The 21,227-nt window shown below is 32.4% G+C and overlaps 2 protein-coding genes across 2 annotated transcripts; one reads left to right on the forward strand and one right to left on the reverse strand.

Moving 5' to 3' along the window:
• Window positions 1-2,155: 2,155 nt before the first annotated feature.
• Window positions 2,156-14,195, reverse strand: LOTGIDRAFT_204438 (hypothetical protein). Its single transcript, XM_009063107.1, has 21 exons — window positions 13,941-14,195; window positions 12,946-13,021; window positions 12,734-12,816; window positions 12,288-12,437; window positions 11,770-11,877; window positions 11,306-11,506; window positions 10,963-11,059; window positions 10,481-10,629; window positions 9,263-9,427; window positions 8,107-8,211; window positions 7,693-7,848; window positions 7,085-7,166; window positions 6,730-6,866; window positions 6,339-6,473; window positions 5,837-6,056; window positions 5,414-5,556; window positions 5,105-5,161; window positions 4,241-4,348; window positions 3,777-3,929; window positions 3,217-3,264; window positions 2,156-2,981 (listed from the first exon to the last, which is right to left on the reverse strand). The coding sequence occupies exons 1-21, from the start codon at window positions 14,064-14,066 to the stop codon at window positions 2,847-2,849; spliced, it is 2,634 nt and encodes an 877-aa protein (XP_009061355.1). The 5' UTR covers window positions 14,067-14,195; the 3' UTR covers window positions 2,156-2,846.
• A 3,972-nt stretch (window positions 14,196-18,167) lies between these two features.
• Window positions 18,168-20,592, forward strand: LOTGIDRAFT_166072 (hypothetical protein; the record flags this gene model as incomplete). The annotated part of the gene is made up of 2 exons (XM_009063108.1): window positions 18,168-20,053; window positions 20,571-20,592. The coding sequence occupies 2 exons, from the start codon at window positions 18,168-18,170 to the stop codon at window positions 20,590-20,592; spliced, it is 1,908 nt and encodes a 635-aa protein (XP_009061356.1).
• Between the last annotated feature and the right edge of the window lie 635 nt (window positions 20,593-21,227).

The raw sequence follows: 21,227 nt of genomic DNA on the forward strand, positions 1-21,227 counted from the left end.
CAGACCAGTCAAAATTCTTAAATATCGTTGATTCTGGACTGGTATCTCAAGATTTGATAAGCAGAAAAGTCTTTACAATATATTTTTTTAACTGTAAGTAGTTTAAGCTGTCAGCTGATGAGTCAGATTAATGCTGGGTATTTCATGCCAGCTCAGATTTTTTTCCCTCGTTAAACAAATATTTACAAAATTAAATCTTCAATTGCATGTTGTTATTTTGTTTAAGAATGTCTTTAGGTACCGGTACATATATCATAATGATTTTCATTTGAAAAAAATACACTTCTCAGAAATGTCCTTTAAAAATGGCTGACATTGCCCACTGATAATTTTCAACCATAAATCATAATATACCGGTAAGTATTTAAATTATTCTTCACTGGTTGGCATTTTTATCAACCAAGGCTCAGTCAGTACCGTTAGAATAATTCAATTATATAATAAAAAATATGATTGGAAAAAAGGGATTCTGTAAACATTGTGGTAAGAAAGTAGACCACTTTAATGACAACATCTTGGCTTGAATCTATTTAGCTTTCAGCCATTTATTGAGAGCCTAACTACTATTTGCTATTTTTAGCCTACAGGTACATAGTTGTGATTCTAAATGAATGACATTTTCAGTAATAATTTATGACCTATGTCAACTAAGAAATTATTAGATGGCATTTTACTTTTTATGAGTAAAAAAGTGGCAGCTGAATGAATTTATAATGAAATAATATATAGGCCTGGGCCTATTCTTTTTTTTAAAAGCAAAAAAAAAGAAAGATTGACTTTATTCTTCCAAGTACCAGACAATTTTTATATTCCCCTCTTCTCTTCAAAAGATTTTTTATATAACTACTAATTTTTCAAAGAGAAAAATCCTGTTATATAACTAACATTATGATTCCTTGTCTATTTGTCAATCAATTCTGATTTCTGGTGGATAATTTCTTTCAAATCTAAATTGTAAGTCACCCTAAATCTACCTGCCACATTTGTAAATAATAACCACTATTGTCTTTTTGTTTTTGTCTTTTTGTTTGCACTAATAGAATGCCATTAAAGACAAAGAACCAATCTATTGGTTACATGGACAGGTGAGCCTGTTATAGTATGACATAGTAACCTGAATAAAAAGGCAAGTCATGTAGTAAAACCAGAGCTGACAGGTATGCTTCAAACATTACACCTTTTTGTACTTTCTTCAATAAAGTCAGACTTTCGAAACGACCTACACGATTTTAAATTACAGAAGAATTACAATTAAAATATGTCTCACCTTCAGAAAATGTCCAAGATATAGCTAAACAGTTTAATAATAGGAGTATTTTCCAAAGGTAGCGAAACGATGTTGACACTTCCGCCATTGTTGTTCTATATTTCATTTGCATACAGGAATTCTGGGTAATGATTATGGACCACTCTTTTGGGCATAAAATATATGTTTAAAGGTGCAAGTCCAACACATCATTCTTATTTGACAGGACCTAGCAATACCCTCCAATATGCCTAACAGCGTGATAGGTTGAAACGAATGAAACGAATAGCTGAATTCCATCCCTGATTTTTATTTTTTCTCAGGTTACCAAGTTTTAAACCCTGTTTTTATGTGTATATATCGCAGCCAATTCTTTTGGTAACTCATCATTAAAGATTTTGAAGGATTCAAGGTTCCTTACTGAGAGATTTAGCTTTACTTTTATCTGTGTATCAACCACAAAAATATCCAATGCAATGGACCTCCTTGAAATCTCTTGAAATACAGTACCATTGTTGTTTTAGTGGATAAGTGGGTCCTTATTTAGACTAGCCTATTAATAAGCCCACAAAAGTTATCTTCTTCCTAACTTTGCCAAATAAATCTACAGCAAGAAACGAACTGCAATTTTTTTTTTGCTGCATGTAATATGTACAGAACATGTCTTGAAGGGTTTGAAAACATGGGCTCTGTTTCAAAAAGCTTTTAAGCAATGCTATAAACCCATCAATGTTGATGAAGTAGACAGTAGAAGAAGTTTCTTTTGTTAGATCTTGGTATTTCAATGTATACCAATCATGACATAATTAAAGTAATCCTTTGAAATATATCAGTAAACAGATGATTATTGACAGAAAATTTAGTTTTATCATCCATCTCCATTTGAAGCATATATCCTGCAAAACTTTATTCACTTTGTACTTTCTTTATTTTTTTGTATTGCAAACCCACTTGATGGATGTTATAGAATTTTATACTTCCTTTAACAGATAGGAGAAATAAATTAGGCATGATAAAGAGGACAAATAACACAAATAAATGACTAGTCATAAAGAAAAGTTATTCATGAATTGTGCTGATCAATTTAACAAAAATAAATTCATGTATTGAAATTTCGAAGTATAACATATAAGCAAAGTACCAATATATAGTAAGCAAACTACACAACAAATAACAAAACCATACTTTGACCTTTAGCCCGTTTAATATTAAACCACATATAACATGTTTTTAATTCAAAAGAAAGAGATAGTATCACTTAAAACTCCTTGTCTAGATAAAGTTGTTTAACGCTTTTAACTCATGGTGATAAAAACAAATGTATTTCCAAATTGTACGATACAATTGATGAGGTTCAAAAAGTGAAAAGCTGACTGTTTCATTCAGTAGTGTGGAATGTTATATAAATACTACAAGAGGTTCCGTGTCACAAGTAAATGACTTTGATAAAGGAAACATGTGGAATTTAAAATAAAAAAAAAAGTGAAAATTTAACAAATGATTCAAATAATAATAAATTGATCATAGTATATTGATACATTGGTAGCACTTTATAATATTTGGAGAGAAGAGCTTAAATCATTTTGTCTATTAAAACAGTTTATTTCTTCGATTTCAGCCAGTTTTCTAGAGCTTTCCCATCTCTTTCTAAACATCTTGCATTCAGTCTAACATTTTCACATGACTGTTGCACTGTTCTTTCTGCTGCTGGGGCTGGATTGGCTTTAAAAAATTCCTGAAAAAAAAAAGATGATATTAAATAAAAAAATTTTTTAATTTATAAGGAAAGTATGTCATCACGTGAATTCTCTAATATCTTCATGAAAACTGTAAAAACAAGAGCCACTAGTGGCACAGAAGCGGGACTTTGCAATCTATCTAAAAAAGGACAGTTTTTTATCCGACAGCGACCAGAAGTAAACATAATTATATGAAATATTGTTTTTTCAAAGAAAAAAGCTCCAACTCACTTCAACATTTTTTGCATCTTCTTCTGTAACAAAATTTTCTGTCGTTGACTAAAAATGAAAATAAAATATGATACTTAAAAAGTTGTCTTCATTATAAATCTGTACTGCCTTCTCCTTAAACATTTTTACTTTTATTTTAATTAGGATCAAATTCATTTTATTTCTTTCCTAATATAATAGGATAGTTTTGCGAAGCAAGGTGATATATGCCCACCAGCAGCTTTGATTGTAAGTACAAAACATTGTTTATAGTCTATAGAGTGAGCACGAGCCAAGTGTGAATCAATGTCAATAGGCTTCCATACTATATGGGCATATAAAAATCAAAAGAATCCAAAAAGAATTGTTGCTTGAAGAGTGAGCAAAAGTTGCACTATATAGCTAATAGAGTGAATACACTTAGTTTTGGTGAAAAATTATCAAATTATTACGAAAATCGAACATCTTCATTCAACCACAAAATAAAAATCAAAAGAAAACATAAGGATTGTAGCCTGTAGAGTAAGCACGAGCCAAATGTGAACTGACGGACCGCAGGGGTAATAGAATTACATGCTTACCTTCACAAGTCTAGACAATAAGAAACCACCTTTATATCTATCATGTAATTCACTCCATTTATCTTGAACAAACTTCCATGCTAATTGTCTGCCCCTGACAGTGCCTGTCACGCTGGCCAGTACAAATACTGAATCTTGAGATCGGACTTTTTCCTGAAAAATTATTTGACATGGCAAAATGAAATAATTATCAGTAAGTAAATAAAAAAAATGTGCATTATTTTTTCTAATCCATCGAAGATCAGCAGGTTAAATACCAATTACTAATTACAAATCTGAAATTACTCAAGCTGATGGATAATTTTGCAGCATCCATCTTTAATTCTACATCATTAATCATATGTATCCACAAATTATGTCGCTTAAATTTATTATGTGACATGCCATTACCGCGTTTATGTTCTTCAATTTGGTCGGTAAACACAAGTTTTAGCCTTTAGAGAACAAAAAGCATAACTACTTACAGATAAAGAGAAATCCAGAACCTTCTTGATCAATTCTTCATCTCTAACAGAACCCAATGATCTACTGATTCTTACTTTCTCTTCTTGCATATCAGCTTCTTCATATACCTAAATATAATATATAGACCACAGTCAATTAATCGTATACCTATATATAATATATAGACCACAGCCAATTAATCATATACCTATATATAATATATAGACCACAGTCAATTAATCATATACCTATATATAATATATAGACCACAGCCAATTAATCATATACCTATATATAATATATAGACCACAGCCAATTAATCATATACCTATATATAATATATAGACCACAGCCAATTAATCATATACCTATATATAACATACAGACCACAGCCAATTAATCATATACCTATACATAACATACAGACCACAGCCAATTAATCATATACCTATATATAATATATAGCCCACAGCCAATTAATCATATACCTATATATAATATATAGACCACAGCCAATTAATCATATACCTATATATAATATATAGACCACAGCCAATTAATCATATACCTATATATAACATACAGACCACAGCCAATTAATCATATACCTATACATAACATACAGACCACAGCCAATTAATCATATACCTATATATAATATATAGCCCACAGCCAATTAATCATATACCTATATATAATATATAGACCACAGCCAATTAATCATATACCTATATATAATATATAGACCACAGCCAATTAATCATATACCTATATATAATATATAGACCACAGCCAATTAATCATATACCTATATATAATATATAGACCACAGCCAATTAATCTAGTCGAGTTCTTGAAAGTAGGACAATCATAGTGTACTTTACCTGAAGCATTTTGTTAAACGTTTCTTCATTAGCACTAGATAAGACTGTTATATACACCTGTAATAAGTAATTACATAGTCTGTTAAATCTTAATTACATTGACATTGTACCAGTTATATTATTTTTTACATCTGTAATTTGTTGTAATAATAGAGGACAAGTTAAAGCTCAGTCCTTAACCTAGAAATTTTTTGGCCATGGGTCTACTTTCAGACTGCCAAAATCTTTATTATAGTCAGACAAGAAATATCAAGGTCCAATGAGAAAGTATGGATTCAAGCAGCTATTCCAGTCCATAAGGTCTCTTACTGGTTTTCTTAGGTCAGCTGGTAAAACTTTGGTCCCATTAACATGATCTTCAAATCTTTTGGTAGCTTCTTTTAGTATTTCTTTATCTCCATTTCTACCCATTTTAGTTATGGCTAAATCTCGTAACATAGCTATCAATGGACCTGTAATTTAATGTCAGAAATATCTTGATTTTATCAAAGGTTTAATATATCTATAATAAGTTAAATTCATTAATAATCTTGGAAACACTAGTTTACAGAAGATGGGTTTTCACTAGTTCAATTTTTAATTCAAAACAATAAAGACATCTGCACCATGTGAGTCCTGTAATCACTAAGATAAAAGATTATGTAAAATTTCAATTGACACCTTAATATTGGAATTAGCCCAGGAATTTGTCAGTACCCTTCTCTATTGCAGAAAACAGAAGAAGTGACTTACTTTCATTTTGTTTTGTATCCCAACCAACTTTTTGTGAGATAGGTCTGAAAAGATCTCTGATGAAAGTTTGGAATTGTGGATAACTGTCAGTGTATTGTAGTAATATAGCTATAGATGATAGATTTGTAGATAAATCACTCCAAACTGTATAGTTATCTTCATTAATATAGGCTTGAGCTACCTTTAATACATCTACTGTTGATATCATACCAGCTCGCGCCTACAAAAGTATCAAACATATACCAATGATAATAGAAAACAGGTATGAAATTAATGGATCTTTACCTACTTAAGCTAACAAAATTACAATAAAATAGGCCAAGACAATAACAGATATTGCTATTAAAATCAGGATGTATCAACAGGTTGTTGATAAATAGAGATGAAATTAGATGATCATTTGTTGGTTGAACTTTTGCAAGTCAACTGTATGGCAAATTAGAAGTGATTCATATTCTTAGACAAGGGTTGCAGGCAAGATTTCAAACTTTGAAATACATACTAAAGCAAATAAATCAGACTCCAGTCCTAGTCTATCTCTTGGTGGTAATGTTTTATCTTTAATAGCTGGTATAAGTCTATCTAAAGCTTCTGATGAATACTGTACCCTATAAACACCTACACTACCACTGTTAACCTACAATCATTATATATTGTACATTAGAAATATTAAAACAGGACCTGAAACATGATGTTTCACATTTTCATGTTGGTCTACCAGAACCTTGATTAATTATTCTTTTCCATGCCAACCCCTACGATCTACATAATTGACAGATTGAAACCAAGTTGAAAATTCCAATGCCTTGTCTTTACCTATACCAGGATGATCTCTGGACTGAGCAACCCCAGCTACATTGGGAATAAGAAAAAGATGGTGATTATATTTTTACCTTGATCCAATCTTCTGGTTTTATGTTATTCAGGGTTATTGTGGAACTGGCTTCTTTAAGAACAACAGTTTGTACTGGTTTAGCTGGACTATTTGAGGTACAAATACTAACTGGTACCATCCACAGTGACTTATCACCTATAATATTATAATTATAGTTCAAAATTACCACCCAATTAAACAATGTGATCTCAGTTGCAATCTGACAGTAGAAAATAGTTTGAATATGATGCTTGGCAACTTTTAACAAAAAAACTTCTATTTCAATGCAATTTCAGCATATTCATTATAATATGTGGTTTAAAAACCCACAAAAATTATTAATAATCCATTAACATGGCTGTGGATAAATTTACCTTTAGGTAGAATACCATCAGCACAGAATTTAGACTGAGATATAGTCACAGTTCTAATTGTTCCTTCTTGTTTCTCTTCTACCTGTTATATAAATACAAAGATAGCTTTCCAGACAAGGTAAACATTCTTCCACTCAGCAGCTTTGTTAAATTTTCAAACTCAAGAGAGCAACAAGAATAATAATGATTAAACAAAATTCTATTCAATACTCAGAAAAGTAATCAACTCCTTAATCAAGACCTTCTCAATTCCAATGATCATACAAAGTTTCAAATAGAATGAAAATTGCAGATATATTGAGCTCATGAACATATTTTCCATGTTTTAAGTCAATGAGGGCAATAACTTAAAAAATGTTCGTCAAATTGAAACTTTTCAAATTTATGTAATCAACATAAACAATTTTGGGAAAAAAATCAACATCATTGATGAGGAAAATTTCTTCCACAAAACTGCTTTAAACTTCACAAATCAATAGATTCAAATGGTTTGCAAGTGTTACCATATTTATCTTCAGTCAGTATTTAAACCAAAGAAATTGAGAATGTTTATCGTTATTACAGATCTTCAATGAGATAAAACTCTGTAAAAAATTTCTAAGAAGTACCTTAATAACTGGGAAACCCATTTGTTTGGTCCAGGTAGTCATCATCTCACCTACTGGTTTCTGACTAGCTTCTTCTAGAGATGCCCATAAATCTTCAGTGAAGGTATTTTTATAGGCATGTTTTGTCAGGTAATGATTCATTCCTTTTCGGAAATGCTAAAAAAAACCAGAAGTATATAGTTTCAAAAGGACCAATAATGGGTAATAGATAATTAATATAATATTTCACATATCCATATCACTATGCCTTCTTTCAAGCAGTCGATCCTGAACTCAATTATTAGACAAATTTAACAGTTGACAAAGGTAACATTCACCATTATATCTTTATTACATAAAAGAAACTGGTTAGTTGGTTCCATTGCAGTCAATACATTAAACCATAATTTTATATATACACAATACACTACAAACCTCATCTCCAATATAATCATGTAGCATTCTAATTACTGAGGCACCTTTACTATAGGAAATAGCATCAAATATCTCATCTACTTCTGATGGGTGACCAACAGGTACCTATAATTAAATGCTTAGATTGTACAACAAGCCCCAATAGGATGATTATTATGTAAACCCATCTCAATAGGATGACTATTATGTAAACCTATCTCAAATAGGAGGACTGCTATGTAAACCCACCTCACTAAGATAATTATTATGTAAACCCACCTCAATATGATAATTATGATGTAATCCCACCTCAATAGGATGATTATTATGTAAACCCATCTCAATAGGATGACTATTATGTAAACCCATCTCAATAGGATGATTATTATGTAAACCCATCTCAATAGGATGATTATTATGTAAACCCATCTCAATAGGATGATTATTATGTAAACCCATCTCAATAGGATGACTATTATTTAAACCCACCTCAATAGGATGACTATTAGGTAAACCCACCTCAATATGATAATTATGATGTAAACCCACCTCAATAGGATGACTATTATTTAAACCCACCTCAATAGGATGATTATTATGTAAACCCACCTCAATAGGATGACTATTATTTAAACCCACCTCAATAGGATGATTATTATGTAAACCTACCTCAATAGGATGACTATTATTTAAACCCATCTGAATAGGATGATTATTATGTAAACCCACCTCAATATGATAATTATGATGTAAACCCATCTCAATAGGATGACTATTATTTTAACCCACCTCAATAGGATGACTATTATGTAAACCCACCTCAATATGATAATTATGATGCACCCACCTCAATAGGATGATTAATATGTAAACCCATCTCAAAAGGATGATTAATATGTAAACCCATCTAAATAGGATGCTTATCATGTAAACCCATCTCAATAGGATGACTATTATTTAAACCCACCTCAATAGGATGACTATTATGTAAACCTACCTCAATAGGATGACTATTATGTAAACCTACCTCAATAGGATGATTATTATGTAAACCTACCTCAATAGGATGACTATTATTTAAACCCATCTGAATAGGATGATTATTATGTAAACCTACCTCAATAGGATGACTATTATTTAAACCCACCTCAATAGGATGACTATTATGTAAACCCACCTCAATAGGATGACTATTATGCAAAGCATCCAGCTCTAGAGCTCGTCCCATGTCTTGATTTACAAATTGTGTCCATATATCATATTCTGGGAAACAATGATCTACACACAAATACTCAATCCAAGATGCAAAACCCTCATTTAACCACAGATGAGTCCACCATTCCTGAAAATATAATTTTGAATTATCACAACTTCTAAATAAGATTGGAGAAATCAAGAACTAATCTGTCAACTTGATTTCTATAACAGGAGCAGAAGTACCAAGGCATGCTACAGTTGTCATGTAAGAAAAGGATCAAAATCATAGATCGTGAATGCATACCCAGAAGTGATCTTCACATAAGATCAATCAAGAAAGGTTCTAATAATAAGAAAGATAGCTTGCCAGGCAAGGTAACATATGCCCACTACCAGCTGTCAGAAATGATAACTAAGTCTGTAGTGGTTTAATATGTGAAACCAATCGATTTTTACTAATTTCAAGCTTTACTGAGATCTCATAGTCTTTATCAGTCCTACAATCCAAATCAGATGCATTGAATTAATTCAAGAGCAATAACTCCAAAACTGTTCACCCATTTGTTACCAATTCAACTTGACTGAGATCTTGTGCATACCAAGTTTCATTGAGATCAGATAAAAACTGCATCCTGTTTTAAGACTACAAGTCAAATTTTTTACTAAATCAAGGGCAATAACCCTGAAATCGTTCATCCAATTACTATCAACTTCAAACTTGACCGAAATCTCATCAATATATACATATATATTAAGTTTCATCAAGATCAGATAAAAACTGAAGTCTTTATCGTGCATACAAGCCAAATTTAACGCGTTTTAACTAAGTCAAGGGTAATAACTCTAAAACCATTTGTCCGATTATTACCAATTTCAAACTTGACCAAGATCTCATCAATATATACATGAATACTAAGTTTCATCAAGATCGGATAAAAATTGCAGACTTTATCGTGCATACAAGCCAAATTTAACGTGTTTTTACTAAGCCAAGGGCAATAACTCTCAAACTTAATCGAGTTCCCATCAATATATACATGCATACCAAGTTTCATCAAGATCAGATAAAAACTGTAGCCTCTATCGTGCATACAACAAATGTGGACCGATGGACGGGGACAGGGGCGACGGCAATATACATCAACATTTCATAAAATATTTGTGATTTAAATCCTTTACTTAAGAACAAAATAATTACCATAGTAACAAGATTACCAAACCACTGATGAGCTAATTCATGTCCAACCACTAGAGCTACCCATTGTCTTACATGAGCTGATGTATTTTTGGGGTCAACTAATAAAGCTGTTTCTCTGTAAGTCACTAAACCCCAATTCTCCATGGCACCTTAAATAAAACGACATCTTAAAGGTCTTTTATTTTAATTCAATTTCAGTTTCAAGCACTACTGCACTGATGATTTCAGGGAAAATTGAGTCTCAAAGGGACAGATTGATTGAGCCTTAATTTAACTCATAATATGAATATTAGTCTATTATTCAACACCCCGAAATTCACAATTTTTACAGTGAATAATTTGAAGGGTTTAGGATTCAAATTTTTAAGTGTAAAAAACCATGATACAATATAATGGACAGACTATCATTGTGGAAAGTACAATAAGCAAAGAAACAAAGAAACCTGTTTTTGAGCTTGTATATCAAAAGAGAGACATCTCACCTGCAGAAAAGTCAGCAATAGCTATTAGGTCTATTTTAGGAAGAGGATAAGCAATGCCAAAATAGTTTTTGTAGAATGGTAATGTCTTTACAGCAACCTGAAAGATGATTTGCCATCATTGATTAATTTTGTAAGAAAAAACACAAGGTCAAGCTCTCATATATCACTTATAGATCATTTTTGTCTGGGTCCTGTATTCTTTCAAGAAAAATAAAAATTTTATGAGTAAGGTTAGTAAAATATATCTGTTCATGAAAGAAAGAGATCCCTTGTTCAGTCAGAACATAAATTAGTTTTCCAGCTCAAACACGAGAAGAAAGAGATCTGTTAGAACAAATCTAACCTCTAAAGCAAACTGTCCTTGTTCCTTCTTTCCAACTGGTGTGTAAACTCTAACTAATACTCCATCTTTATCCTTGCCTTCCACAAAATCATAATCTCCCACAATAAATGCTAGTAAATAGGTCGACATGATAGGTGTGGTAGCATATTTTACTTCTATTAGATCTGCGTTATCTTTTAATGGATTTCCATGTATGATTGGCTACAATAAAATAAAATATAACTGAAAAAGTCCAGATCCATCCATTGATTTTTAAGTTACGGCAGCCATTAAAAATCAATGTTCAAACGAGACAACATAAAACAATTTATAATTTTTGATTTCAACCTCCTGCGTGCATCGTCAAACTACCATTAAATTTAGTTGGAAAACTGCCATGATCAACACATGCATCAAACAAAGGACATCAAACAGAGCCTTGTAATCTAAAAACATGTAAAAATAACATTGAAAACTTAACTTACCATATTGGATAAAGCTATTTTATCTTTAGGTACCACCAATGTGATATCAAATGTGGCCTTGATAGCTGGTTCATCCCAACATGGGAAAGCTCTTCTAGCATCAGTTGCCTACAATTAAAAGAGAAATGAGAAGATAATAGTGAAATTTGCAAGGAAAGTTTAAAGCACACAATGCTCTTAAGATGGAAACATTCAAGGCAAGATCTCACAGACAAAATTTGAAAGTGTTTTGCAAACCAAGTAAAAAGCTAGTTGTGTTTCCTGCTATGAAAAGATGCAATTGGTTCACCCACAGAGGGGAAATAGATGATTCACATTTTAAGTACTTTTGAGACATGAAAGATTTTGTATTATAGACTTATTTCTTATAGCTGATTTAACTTTTTTAGTTCCACAATTAATTATTAAAAGTAATCAAAATATTCAAAGGTATGTGATAAAACAACCAACAAAATATACATTTCCAACATTTTGATTCTATACTATGTCTCAAATGACTACAGTTTATTCTAACTAACACAAAACATAGTGACAGCAGCAACCTCAAATTGTGTAACAGCAGCATGTGTTTCTTGTCCATCTGGTGATGTATAGGAACTTCTGTAGAAACCTTTCATTTTATCATTCAGTTCTCCAGTAAACTTAATACTCAATACTCCTTCTCCAATCTAAATAAAAAATTAAATATGTGATACAACCTGGCTTATAAACTTTATATAACTTTATTTTACCAGTGAAAAATGTGAGACAGGATTCAAATATATTATCTTATTAATAAATTTCACTTATATTAATAAATAAATAAATAAATGACCCTTGAGAAAATTCTGGAAATTGAGAGTCTCTTGAACATCAAATATAGCACTACTACTAATAAAGCAATATAGTCAGCTAATGGCAAGGACCAAAACAATCTATCCTACAAACTCTGACAGTACTGAGTAATTACTGAATAAATACTTACTGGTAATGGAACAGGAAATTTGAATGAAGCTTTTTCATTATCAACATCAAAACTAACATTTCCAGTAACTTTGTCTGTTTTTCCTAAAAAAAAATTCAGAACACAGATAGGAAATTAACAACCGAACTATTTATAATACACCTCTTATAGCTTACAAGCACTACCCGCATGGGTTCATGTACTTTAATAAAATTAATCTTAAAAAATGATACCTTTAACGCTGAATGTCACTTCTTGAACAGCAATATCAGCAGAATTGACAATAATTGTGTCTGTTGCATTTTTCACCTAAATAACAAAATAAAATAGCATCTTATTCTAAAAACAGAATGCCTATCAATTTTAAAATTTCCTTTTTAAAATAAATATGCCACTATGATTTAGATCTAGAAATTTGATGATGACAAATAGGCCTAATCACTTATGATTAGGTGGAGTACCTCAAATTCAAACTCAGTCTGAAATATCTGCCTCTATTCCAGCCTCTGATGGATATTTTTGATTTGATTTGAGATAATCGGTTAACCGTCAATTTTATAAGAAGTATAAACAGAGCAAGTTTTGCTATTAGTTTTATTATTTCAATCGAATACGAGTTGCTTAGAATAAAACAATCATAAATAGCGTATTACTTTATATTAACTCTCCTCTAATTGGCCTTTTTGTTTCTTCTTGCCTGTCAATCAGCTTCAAGCTTATTAATATTCATGAGTACGGATTCATTGAGACAATAGTTTTATACCAGTTGTGGAACCAGTACACTGATTCGCAGCGACTTCAATGACCCCCCAACTGGTATAAAAACCTTTGATCAGTTAGAGACTGTAGCAATGACTGACAATGGCGTCAGTCCGTCTGAACTCTTGTCAGGCCCGCTCGTAATCTTACATTTAAGCAGACGCTTCAATGGGTACCAACAATTCGCAGGGAACTAGCCAAAATTGTTCCTGGGTACTCATTCACACTTACTCTAGTTAACGGTGAGTTAATGCGTTTTTGACTACTTTTATAATCTTAAGTAATTAACCGGGATTAACCGGGTAACAAACGGTTATTGCCAACGATTACCCTGTTCGTAAAATTCACTAACCGTTTCAACACTAATAAGATTATTATTAGATCTACATATAGACTTGAGCTTTTGTTGATAATGTGTATGGTCTTTTATACTGGAAAGTCATGAAAGATCATGGCTGCATGAACATACCTCAACTGAAATTTCTTCTGTTCCGTCAAATGTAAAAGCTGTCAAATTCGGATGCAGTCTGATCTGATAATTCGACGGAACGACAGTGTTTGGTAAACGATCAAAGGCTTTTTTCGCAGATGTCATGCTGAAAATAGTTCTTATCTGCTTCAGTAGACGTAAACTCTTATTCTGATTTGTGAATGTGCAGGTTTGGCAGCTCTTTATCTGGGAAAACGCCCTACAGATGCAGGAAGGTCTAACAAATTCAGAAACTGAAATCGAAACTCGAGGTAAGCGGAACCGGAAGTGGATGTGGAGTTTTTTTGTTGTGCGCTGTTCGTGTTACGTTCTTAATAGCTCGGAACATGTTCGAGTGCACTGAAGTTTATACAAGAACACTAATAGTGAAAAAACAAAGTTTGAACGCCTCAGTTATCAGTCAATATGATTTAAAATGAACAATGTATACTATAAAAAATGTATTAACAAGGCAAACCATCAAATAGATGTCGTGAAACATAAAATTGTCTACCACTGTTCATGCATCAACATAATTAAGTTCCGTTTGACACAAGATAAAACCTTGTTACAAAACGAAATTAAAGCAAAGGAAAGGTTAAAGCTCGTCAAAACTAAGGGCAATTGATGCCACCGAGGTAATTTTTATGATGTTAGGCCTTCTACAACTATTTTTTTTTGAAAATTTCGACGTGTTTTAACAAAGTCAAGGGCAATAACTCAAAAACCGTTCATCAAAAATGCGTCAAGTTAGAACTTGTCCGAGATCTTATCAATTCCAATGATCACACCAAGTTTCATCAGAATCGGTTGAAAACTGTAGCGTCAATCCTGCTCACGAACTATTTTTAACAAATTTTGACGCATTTTAACAAAGTCAAGGGCAATATCTCAAAAACCGTTCATGGAAAATATGTCAAATTCGAACTTGATCGAGATCTTATTAATCTAAAGCATCACACCAAGTTTTATCAATATCAGATGAAAACTGTAGTCTCTATAGTGCTCACAAGAAATGTTGACGGACGGACCGACGGACAGGGGCGACGACAATAATATGACCACATATTCATGTGGGCGTATAAAAAGGAAGTCTTTTAAATGTCTCGATTAACAAGTGACAATCAATATCAATGACTCCAGAAACTAGTTAATCATGAAAATTTCACCGACAAAGGGCCGATCGTAAAATTCACGCCTTTAATCGGTGTCGTGGCAATTTGCTTACTCTACAAAATAGTCCATGCAAGAGTGGATTGTAGGTAAATTTAATTTTCAATACGTTATCTTGGTTTAGTAACTGTAATAAACGGCTTCAAAATGACACTTGATATCAATTTTATTAGCTATAGCGATACTCACAATATTACCAACTTACAACTTGGAAAAGGAGGTAACACTGTTTATACGATACAATTTATGTGGTCTGTACACTACTAAAATAGCTGCAAGTTACCGCCCTTCCCTTAATAGTTCTAACAGTTGACAATATTGTGAATATAGTTAATTAACTTTAAATTTCATTTAAAGTGTTTCAACACAGTTTCTTAGCAAAATCAAGATGCATAATATTTGGACAATCTTTTTTTTATTTAAACTGAAAGCGCACTACCCAGTGGTACTAAATTTCATAGAAGGACTAAAATAACTTTATCAATATATTCGACACCGTTTAAGGGTCAAATAAAAATGGCGGAACAGTCATGTTTAAGAAAGGTAAGTGTCCGGTTTGTCACCTGTAACTTCTTATCTCTCATACATTGTTCAATTCTCACTTTATATTTCTATTAGTGAATAATTCATTTCTCAGTGATTGAAAGATTTGATACCTGAGCAGCAATACTATGTCTGAACTATAGGGATGAATGACAGAGAAGAGACATTGGCGACATTGACACTGTCAGTGACAGTTTTTGATTTTGTTTGACACTTCAGTTGTCAGTTATAAATGAATGGCACTATTCATAGAATACGTTTTCTTACAAGATTTGTTTTGATTAACGCCAAAATACTTTGCTTGAAATGAGACTTGTATATATTTATAAATATACTATAGGACTAGTAAAATAAGGTTAGCCCCTGCATGATCATCTGGACTGAATAGGCCATAGGATAGGGTTGGGTGACCTTTAATTGAAGGCTATTCATCATATTTATTGTCAACTGATCATTGACTTTGCTTTAGGACATAAGTTTTAGTTAGTTTCGGACCATATTTTTTTATTCTGGTGACCACTGACAGTGCAGCCTGTATTTCATTGTACTACTGCTAGGCAATAGCAATAGTCATTAGGCCTACTCCAAGGTATGAATAAGCTCAATTTATTAGTATGAACTGTATAAAATAACTTGTGTTTTAGAAATAAGATTTCTCAAACATGATTGACCACTATAACCAGTATCAGTGACAACAGAATTTATGAATTTATGGAAAAATTTGAGTATGCTGTCCCAGAGAAATATCAGCTTAAGTTATTTTAGAATATAAAAGTCTTGTATAAATAATAATAACAGAAATCAGACAAAATGACTAGATCAAATAGTCATTTCGTTTCCTTATCATCAATTAACAGAAATAGTCTTATTCTGAATGATTTAATCCTACTTGGTGATATTTTCAAAGAAGAAAAAAAAAACAGATGAGCTCCAGAGAGTTTGATGACAATTTTTATTTGACCTTTATTAATTTGACAATATTGTCTTCTGTTAACAATATGAAGATAAGACAAGGGTCCAGTATTTATTTATCTTGTAATCAAGTTTTGTTGACACAGTAAAATCATATCATTGATTTAGGTGTTAGTCTACAACCTCTGGCCTTTTTTCTTGGCAATTGACAATTATTACAGGTACTGACTTTTTATATTTTTAGGCCACGCTTTTTCTACAAACTTTGAACTCTTACCTATTAATGGAGAAAAGATTTAAGCAAGAAAAAGGAATTAGTTTATTGAATTATTATTTATTTGACTATTTTATTTTACTTGTCAGAGTTCCTGCTTGTAGTAACATAAAGGCTTCATGGTATATTTAAGTACATATGACACATCAGAGAATATCTTAAACAATGATTGAGCCTTGATGGCAAAGTTCATTTTTATGACTTCAATGATAAAAGCTTGAAATATGATTGAAGGATTAATTGTCTAAGCTTATATTATTTTATCCTTTTCCATAAGATAAAAAACAGACATAAGTCCTTAAACTGGTCATCGTTATTTTTCTACAATAGAATACCGGTACTTGAAATTCTTTTCGAATATTATTTCTTTCACTTTAACTAAACAACATATTGACTTAAAAATTGCTCCCATGTACAATTTCCACAGAGCTTAAAGCAAAATAGATTCTTCAAGAAGTAAGCTTACAATCAGTAAATTTTAACTAATGATAGAACTCAGAAGTCAATCAATCTTGTAAGCTTACGTGTACTATCATGATGAAAATTAGTTATTGGATCTTATTATCAGGCATAAACTTGTGACAGAAGTTTGATCTGTTCTTCAGACCTTATCTATTTCAGTATAAATATTATGGACATAATATAACTGATATTAAAATCTTCAAGAGCAAAACATTACGGTTCCGGTATTTGATTTTTGGTGGAACCAAAGATACTTTACAGCATTTATATTCAAATATGTTTGTCTTTTCTTAATTGATAATGGCCCTGATAATAAGTTGATTAAGTTGTATTTATAAAAAAGACCCTCTAAGTGTTAAAGGAAACTAAACATGAAATTTGATCTGTGTACAACTACCTGATTCATTTAGTATACAAGGTTTCTATTTCTGTTAAGATTAGGTTACTATTGTTGACTGATAAGTTGAGTTAAAGAGACTGAGTTAACTGACTTTACCTTACACTGGTATTATTTATATCATGAATGGTGTTTCTGAATTGTCTTCTGAAATGGTATCTTATAGACCTCAATGTTCAATTTATCCAATTCTAATTTTATTGTCAGTACATGCAAACACAAACATTTTCGTATTCATGCAGATTGTTAAATTAAATTACATTAAATTATTCTATGTTTTTTTTTTTCAGATCTAAAAACAAAGTAAACAGGGGAAGAAAAATGATTGGACAATTTGAGTGTCTACTACCAGATCATCTTCTCACTGTAACCAATCAAAACAACTCTTTCAAAAAATTGTCACAAGTCACTTGATACTCAACTAGAACAATCTCCTGACATCACTGAAAAACATTCAATACTCAATATGGATAAGAGAAATATTTTACATAGTAGTAAATACCGAAGTGGAGCACCTGAATTAGAAAATAATGAAAATCAACCTCCGCCAGTGCTTACAAAGACGAAAGTTATTGACAAGGCAGTGGAGGGTGGACAAAAGTCACTTAATTTTGGATCTAATGTGAGTAAAATAAAGGAAATGTTTCAAGCAGGTGGATCTGGTACTGGTCAAAGTAAATCCATCTTAACACCACCACCTTCCGTGGATGTTGATCGTTCTCCAGTATCTAAGAAGCAGAAAATGAGTAATTCACCTGAAAGACGTAGAACTGTTTCAGAACCTAAGTTAGACAATGTTACTCCTGAGCAACCAGATCCAACTCTATTAGAAGCCACAAATCATGTTCAACGATTTAATTACACTAGGGCTTTATTTGCTCGAATGGAAGCTGAAAACACCCAAACAGATGGTCAATCAAAACCCAAAACAGGATATCGAAAATCTTCACCCAGTCGTGTTCTGCCACGTTCACCTGTGCTGTCTCCGTTATCTAGTGGACCTACCAGTCCCGAACCCAAATCATTTTCTACATTAGACTTTTCCACATCATCACGTTTGTCTCGTAGGGACATAAGTTCAAATAGTTTAGCAGCACCATCTATCTCTCCAAGAGAACGCTCAAATAGTGATCAATCAAGAAATCGTGGTTCAAGAGATTATTCAAATCGTTCTCGTAACACTAGTGATTCAAACAGTGAAACAACAGAATCGCTCAACAATTCTGAGGTTACACGAAAAATATCTAGCTCTTCAGAAGCAAGCTCTCATAACAGTCCTCGTTCAGTGACCTCAGATTCAGCCGTGGAAGAAGGGACAATTACAAAAACATACTTACGAAAAAAGTTGCAAAATGAACAAGTAGAAGAGGGAAGTAGAGATAGGACTGGAAAGGTATTCACCAGTCTTAGTAAGAACAATAACAATTCTTCAGAACCATCAGATGGATCAAAAACTGGCTCAAATGTTTCCCCATTGGATCGTGTTGGTAAATTAAATTTACGATCAAATTTAAATCAAAATCAAAACGAGGCATCAAACCGACTGGGACACAGATCTCGATTAAGTCTTGATTCCACTTCATCACATTCCAAAGACTCAGATCAAAGGGAAACTTCCTGTGTTAAATTACGCACTGGTAGTACCAGATCAGATGTTGAACCAAACCGTAGACTAAGTCGTGATGATATTCAGGCTGCTATGGCTAAAGCAGATGCGTATTTGGCTCACTTAGGTGCCCCTAAATCTAGTACCACTGACTCTCCTAATAAGAGACGATCATGGAATCCTCATGAAGCACAAAATGAGATATCTTCCTCTAATAAACGCCGCTCTTGGGATCCACGAGACTTTCATGGACACAAGACATCGACAGAAGAACATTCAGCTGACAATGTGAATACCTCGGACGTAGTAAACAGAATGAAACCTTCACAAGCTGCTCCTATTCAAAGCAAAATGAACAATGGATCTTTAACTAAAGACTCTGACATAGAAATAGATGATAGTATTGTATCTGTGAAAACACCTTCTTTAACAAAACCAATCCCTGTCCCCAAACGCACTGCCCCACCACCTCCCTCTAAACCTCCACCATACAATAGTTCTGTTTCCCGACCGTTAGCCCCTCCCCCTCCAGCTCCTAAACCAGGATTACGAGAAGAAAAGAAGAAGGTAGAACCAGAAGTGTCAACTAGTGAATCAATGGATTATGAAATGTCTAATGGTGAAACTACATGGCCACCCAATAATGACCCACCAGCTTATAAAGGTCAACAACCACCATCATATGAAGAAGCTACTAGAGAGGCTGATGCTGTAATGATAGTAGAAAATACTGACCTCAATACAAGGTAAGATACATACATTATGTAAAGAAAATGGTTCCAAAAGAAACCTATCTAAAAAGCTTAAAGCTGAAATATCCAGTTAAAAATTATAAAAATTAAAATTGGTCAGAAACCCAGTGATACTGGCAGGTGAGATTGAGCTCTACCAGATGATAACCAAATATTCTTAGATGAATATATTCCTCTAGAAATTAGATAGTAAATTTTTGGGTTGGAAAAAGTTCTTATAACAATCATGCAACAGATGTATTTTACAACATTTTGTTTCAAAAATCTTAAAAATAGAATTATATCTTTTAGTAAGTACTATAAGCTTACTTGTAATATTAGTTGTTTTCCCCCCTACAGTTTTACAATATACCTACCTGACATTGTTATTTTTATGTAGCAATAGAATTGTGTTTTGAAAAAGGCTTCAAGAACAAAACTGTACTCTTTATATCTTGGTCATGGTTTAAAAATCTTGTGATCTTGTTTTTCATGTGCGGGTGAAGCATGAAATCAAACCCTTTTTTTACAGGAACTATGTCAATATAATTTAAATATGAGAGGCCGGTCGTTCATGACTTCAATTGTTTGTAAACAAAGTCATTGAAAACAAAACATCTGTAAGATATGTATTCAAACTGATAATAAAATCTATCATTGGATAACCATTAGTCAAAATTTAGCATTATATTTAAGTGTCAGAATTATCGCCCAAAGTCTCTAAATTTAAAGACTATATTTAGGTTGCAATATTACTACCGCTAGACAAATCACTTCTCTAAAAACCGAATGTAACGAGTCTTGCCCACGAAGACACACCGTAATTCAACATTCATTACCGAGTCAGCTTCAGCTTACGGAAACGGCAGAGAATTGCTGAATGGCATCAGATGATTAAATCAGTCCATTAAGGTAGAGATGGAAGAAGGCCACACAAAATGTTGGTGTACTGTGATTGAATTGATGTACTGTAATAATCTGCAGATTTGTTAAGTAATTATTGAATTTCGATCCAGTTCAACCACAACAAAACAAAATACTGCAGGTTGTTATATTTTATGTAGGTGCCACTTTAAAGGGATTGCAAAGATGTTTCTACAATTTTATGTGCATTGAGGACACTAATAGCATCAATTTGCACTATTTCAATTTTCAATCAGTGTTTGATGATGTTACTAACAGCGATGGC

Source organism: Lottia gigantea (genome assembly GCF_000327385.1).
Source record: "Lottia gigantea unplaced genomic scaffold LOTGIsca_55, whole genome shotgun sequence".
Taxonomy (NCBI): Eukaryota; Metazoa; Mollusca; class Gastropoda; family Lottiidae; genus Lottia; species Lottia gigantea.

Excerpts from the sequence above, each read along its gene's own strand:
- LOTGIDRAFT_204438 (XM_009063107.1), bottom strand. The coding sequence starts at position 14,066 with ATGACATCTGCGAAAAAAGCCTTTGATCGTTTACCAAACACTGTCGTT. Across the intron at positions 9,428-10,480 it reads TTGGTAATCTTGTTACTATG|GAATGGTGGACTCATCTGTG; the intron begins GTAATTATTTTG and ends TTATATTTTCAG. Across the intron at positions 3,265-3,776 it reads TATTGTCTAGACTTGTGAAG|TCAACGACAGAAAATTTTGT; the intron begins GTAAGCATGTAA and ends TTTCATTTTTAG.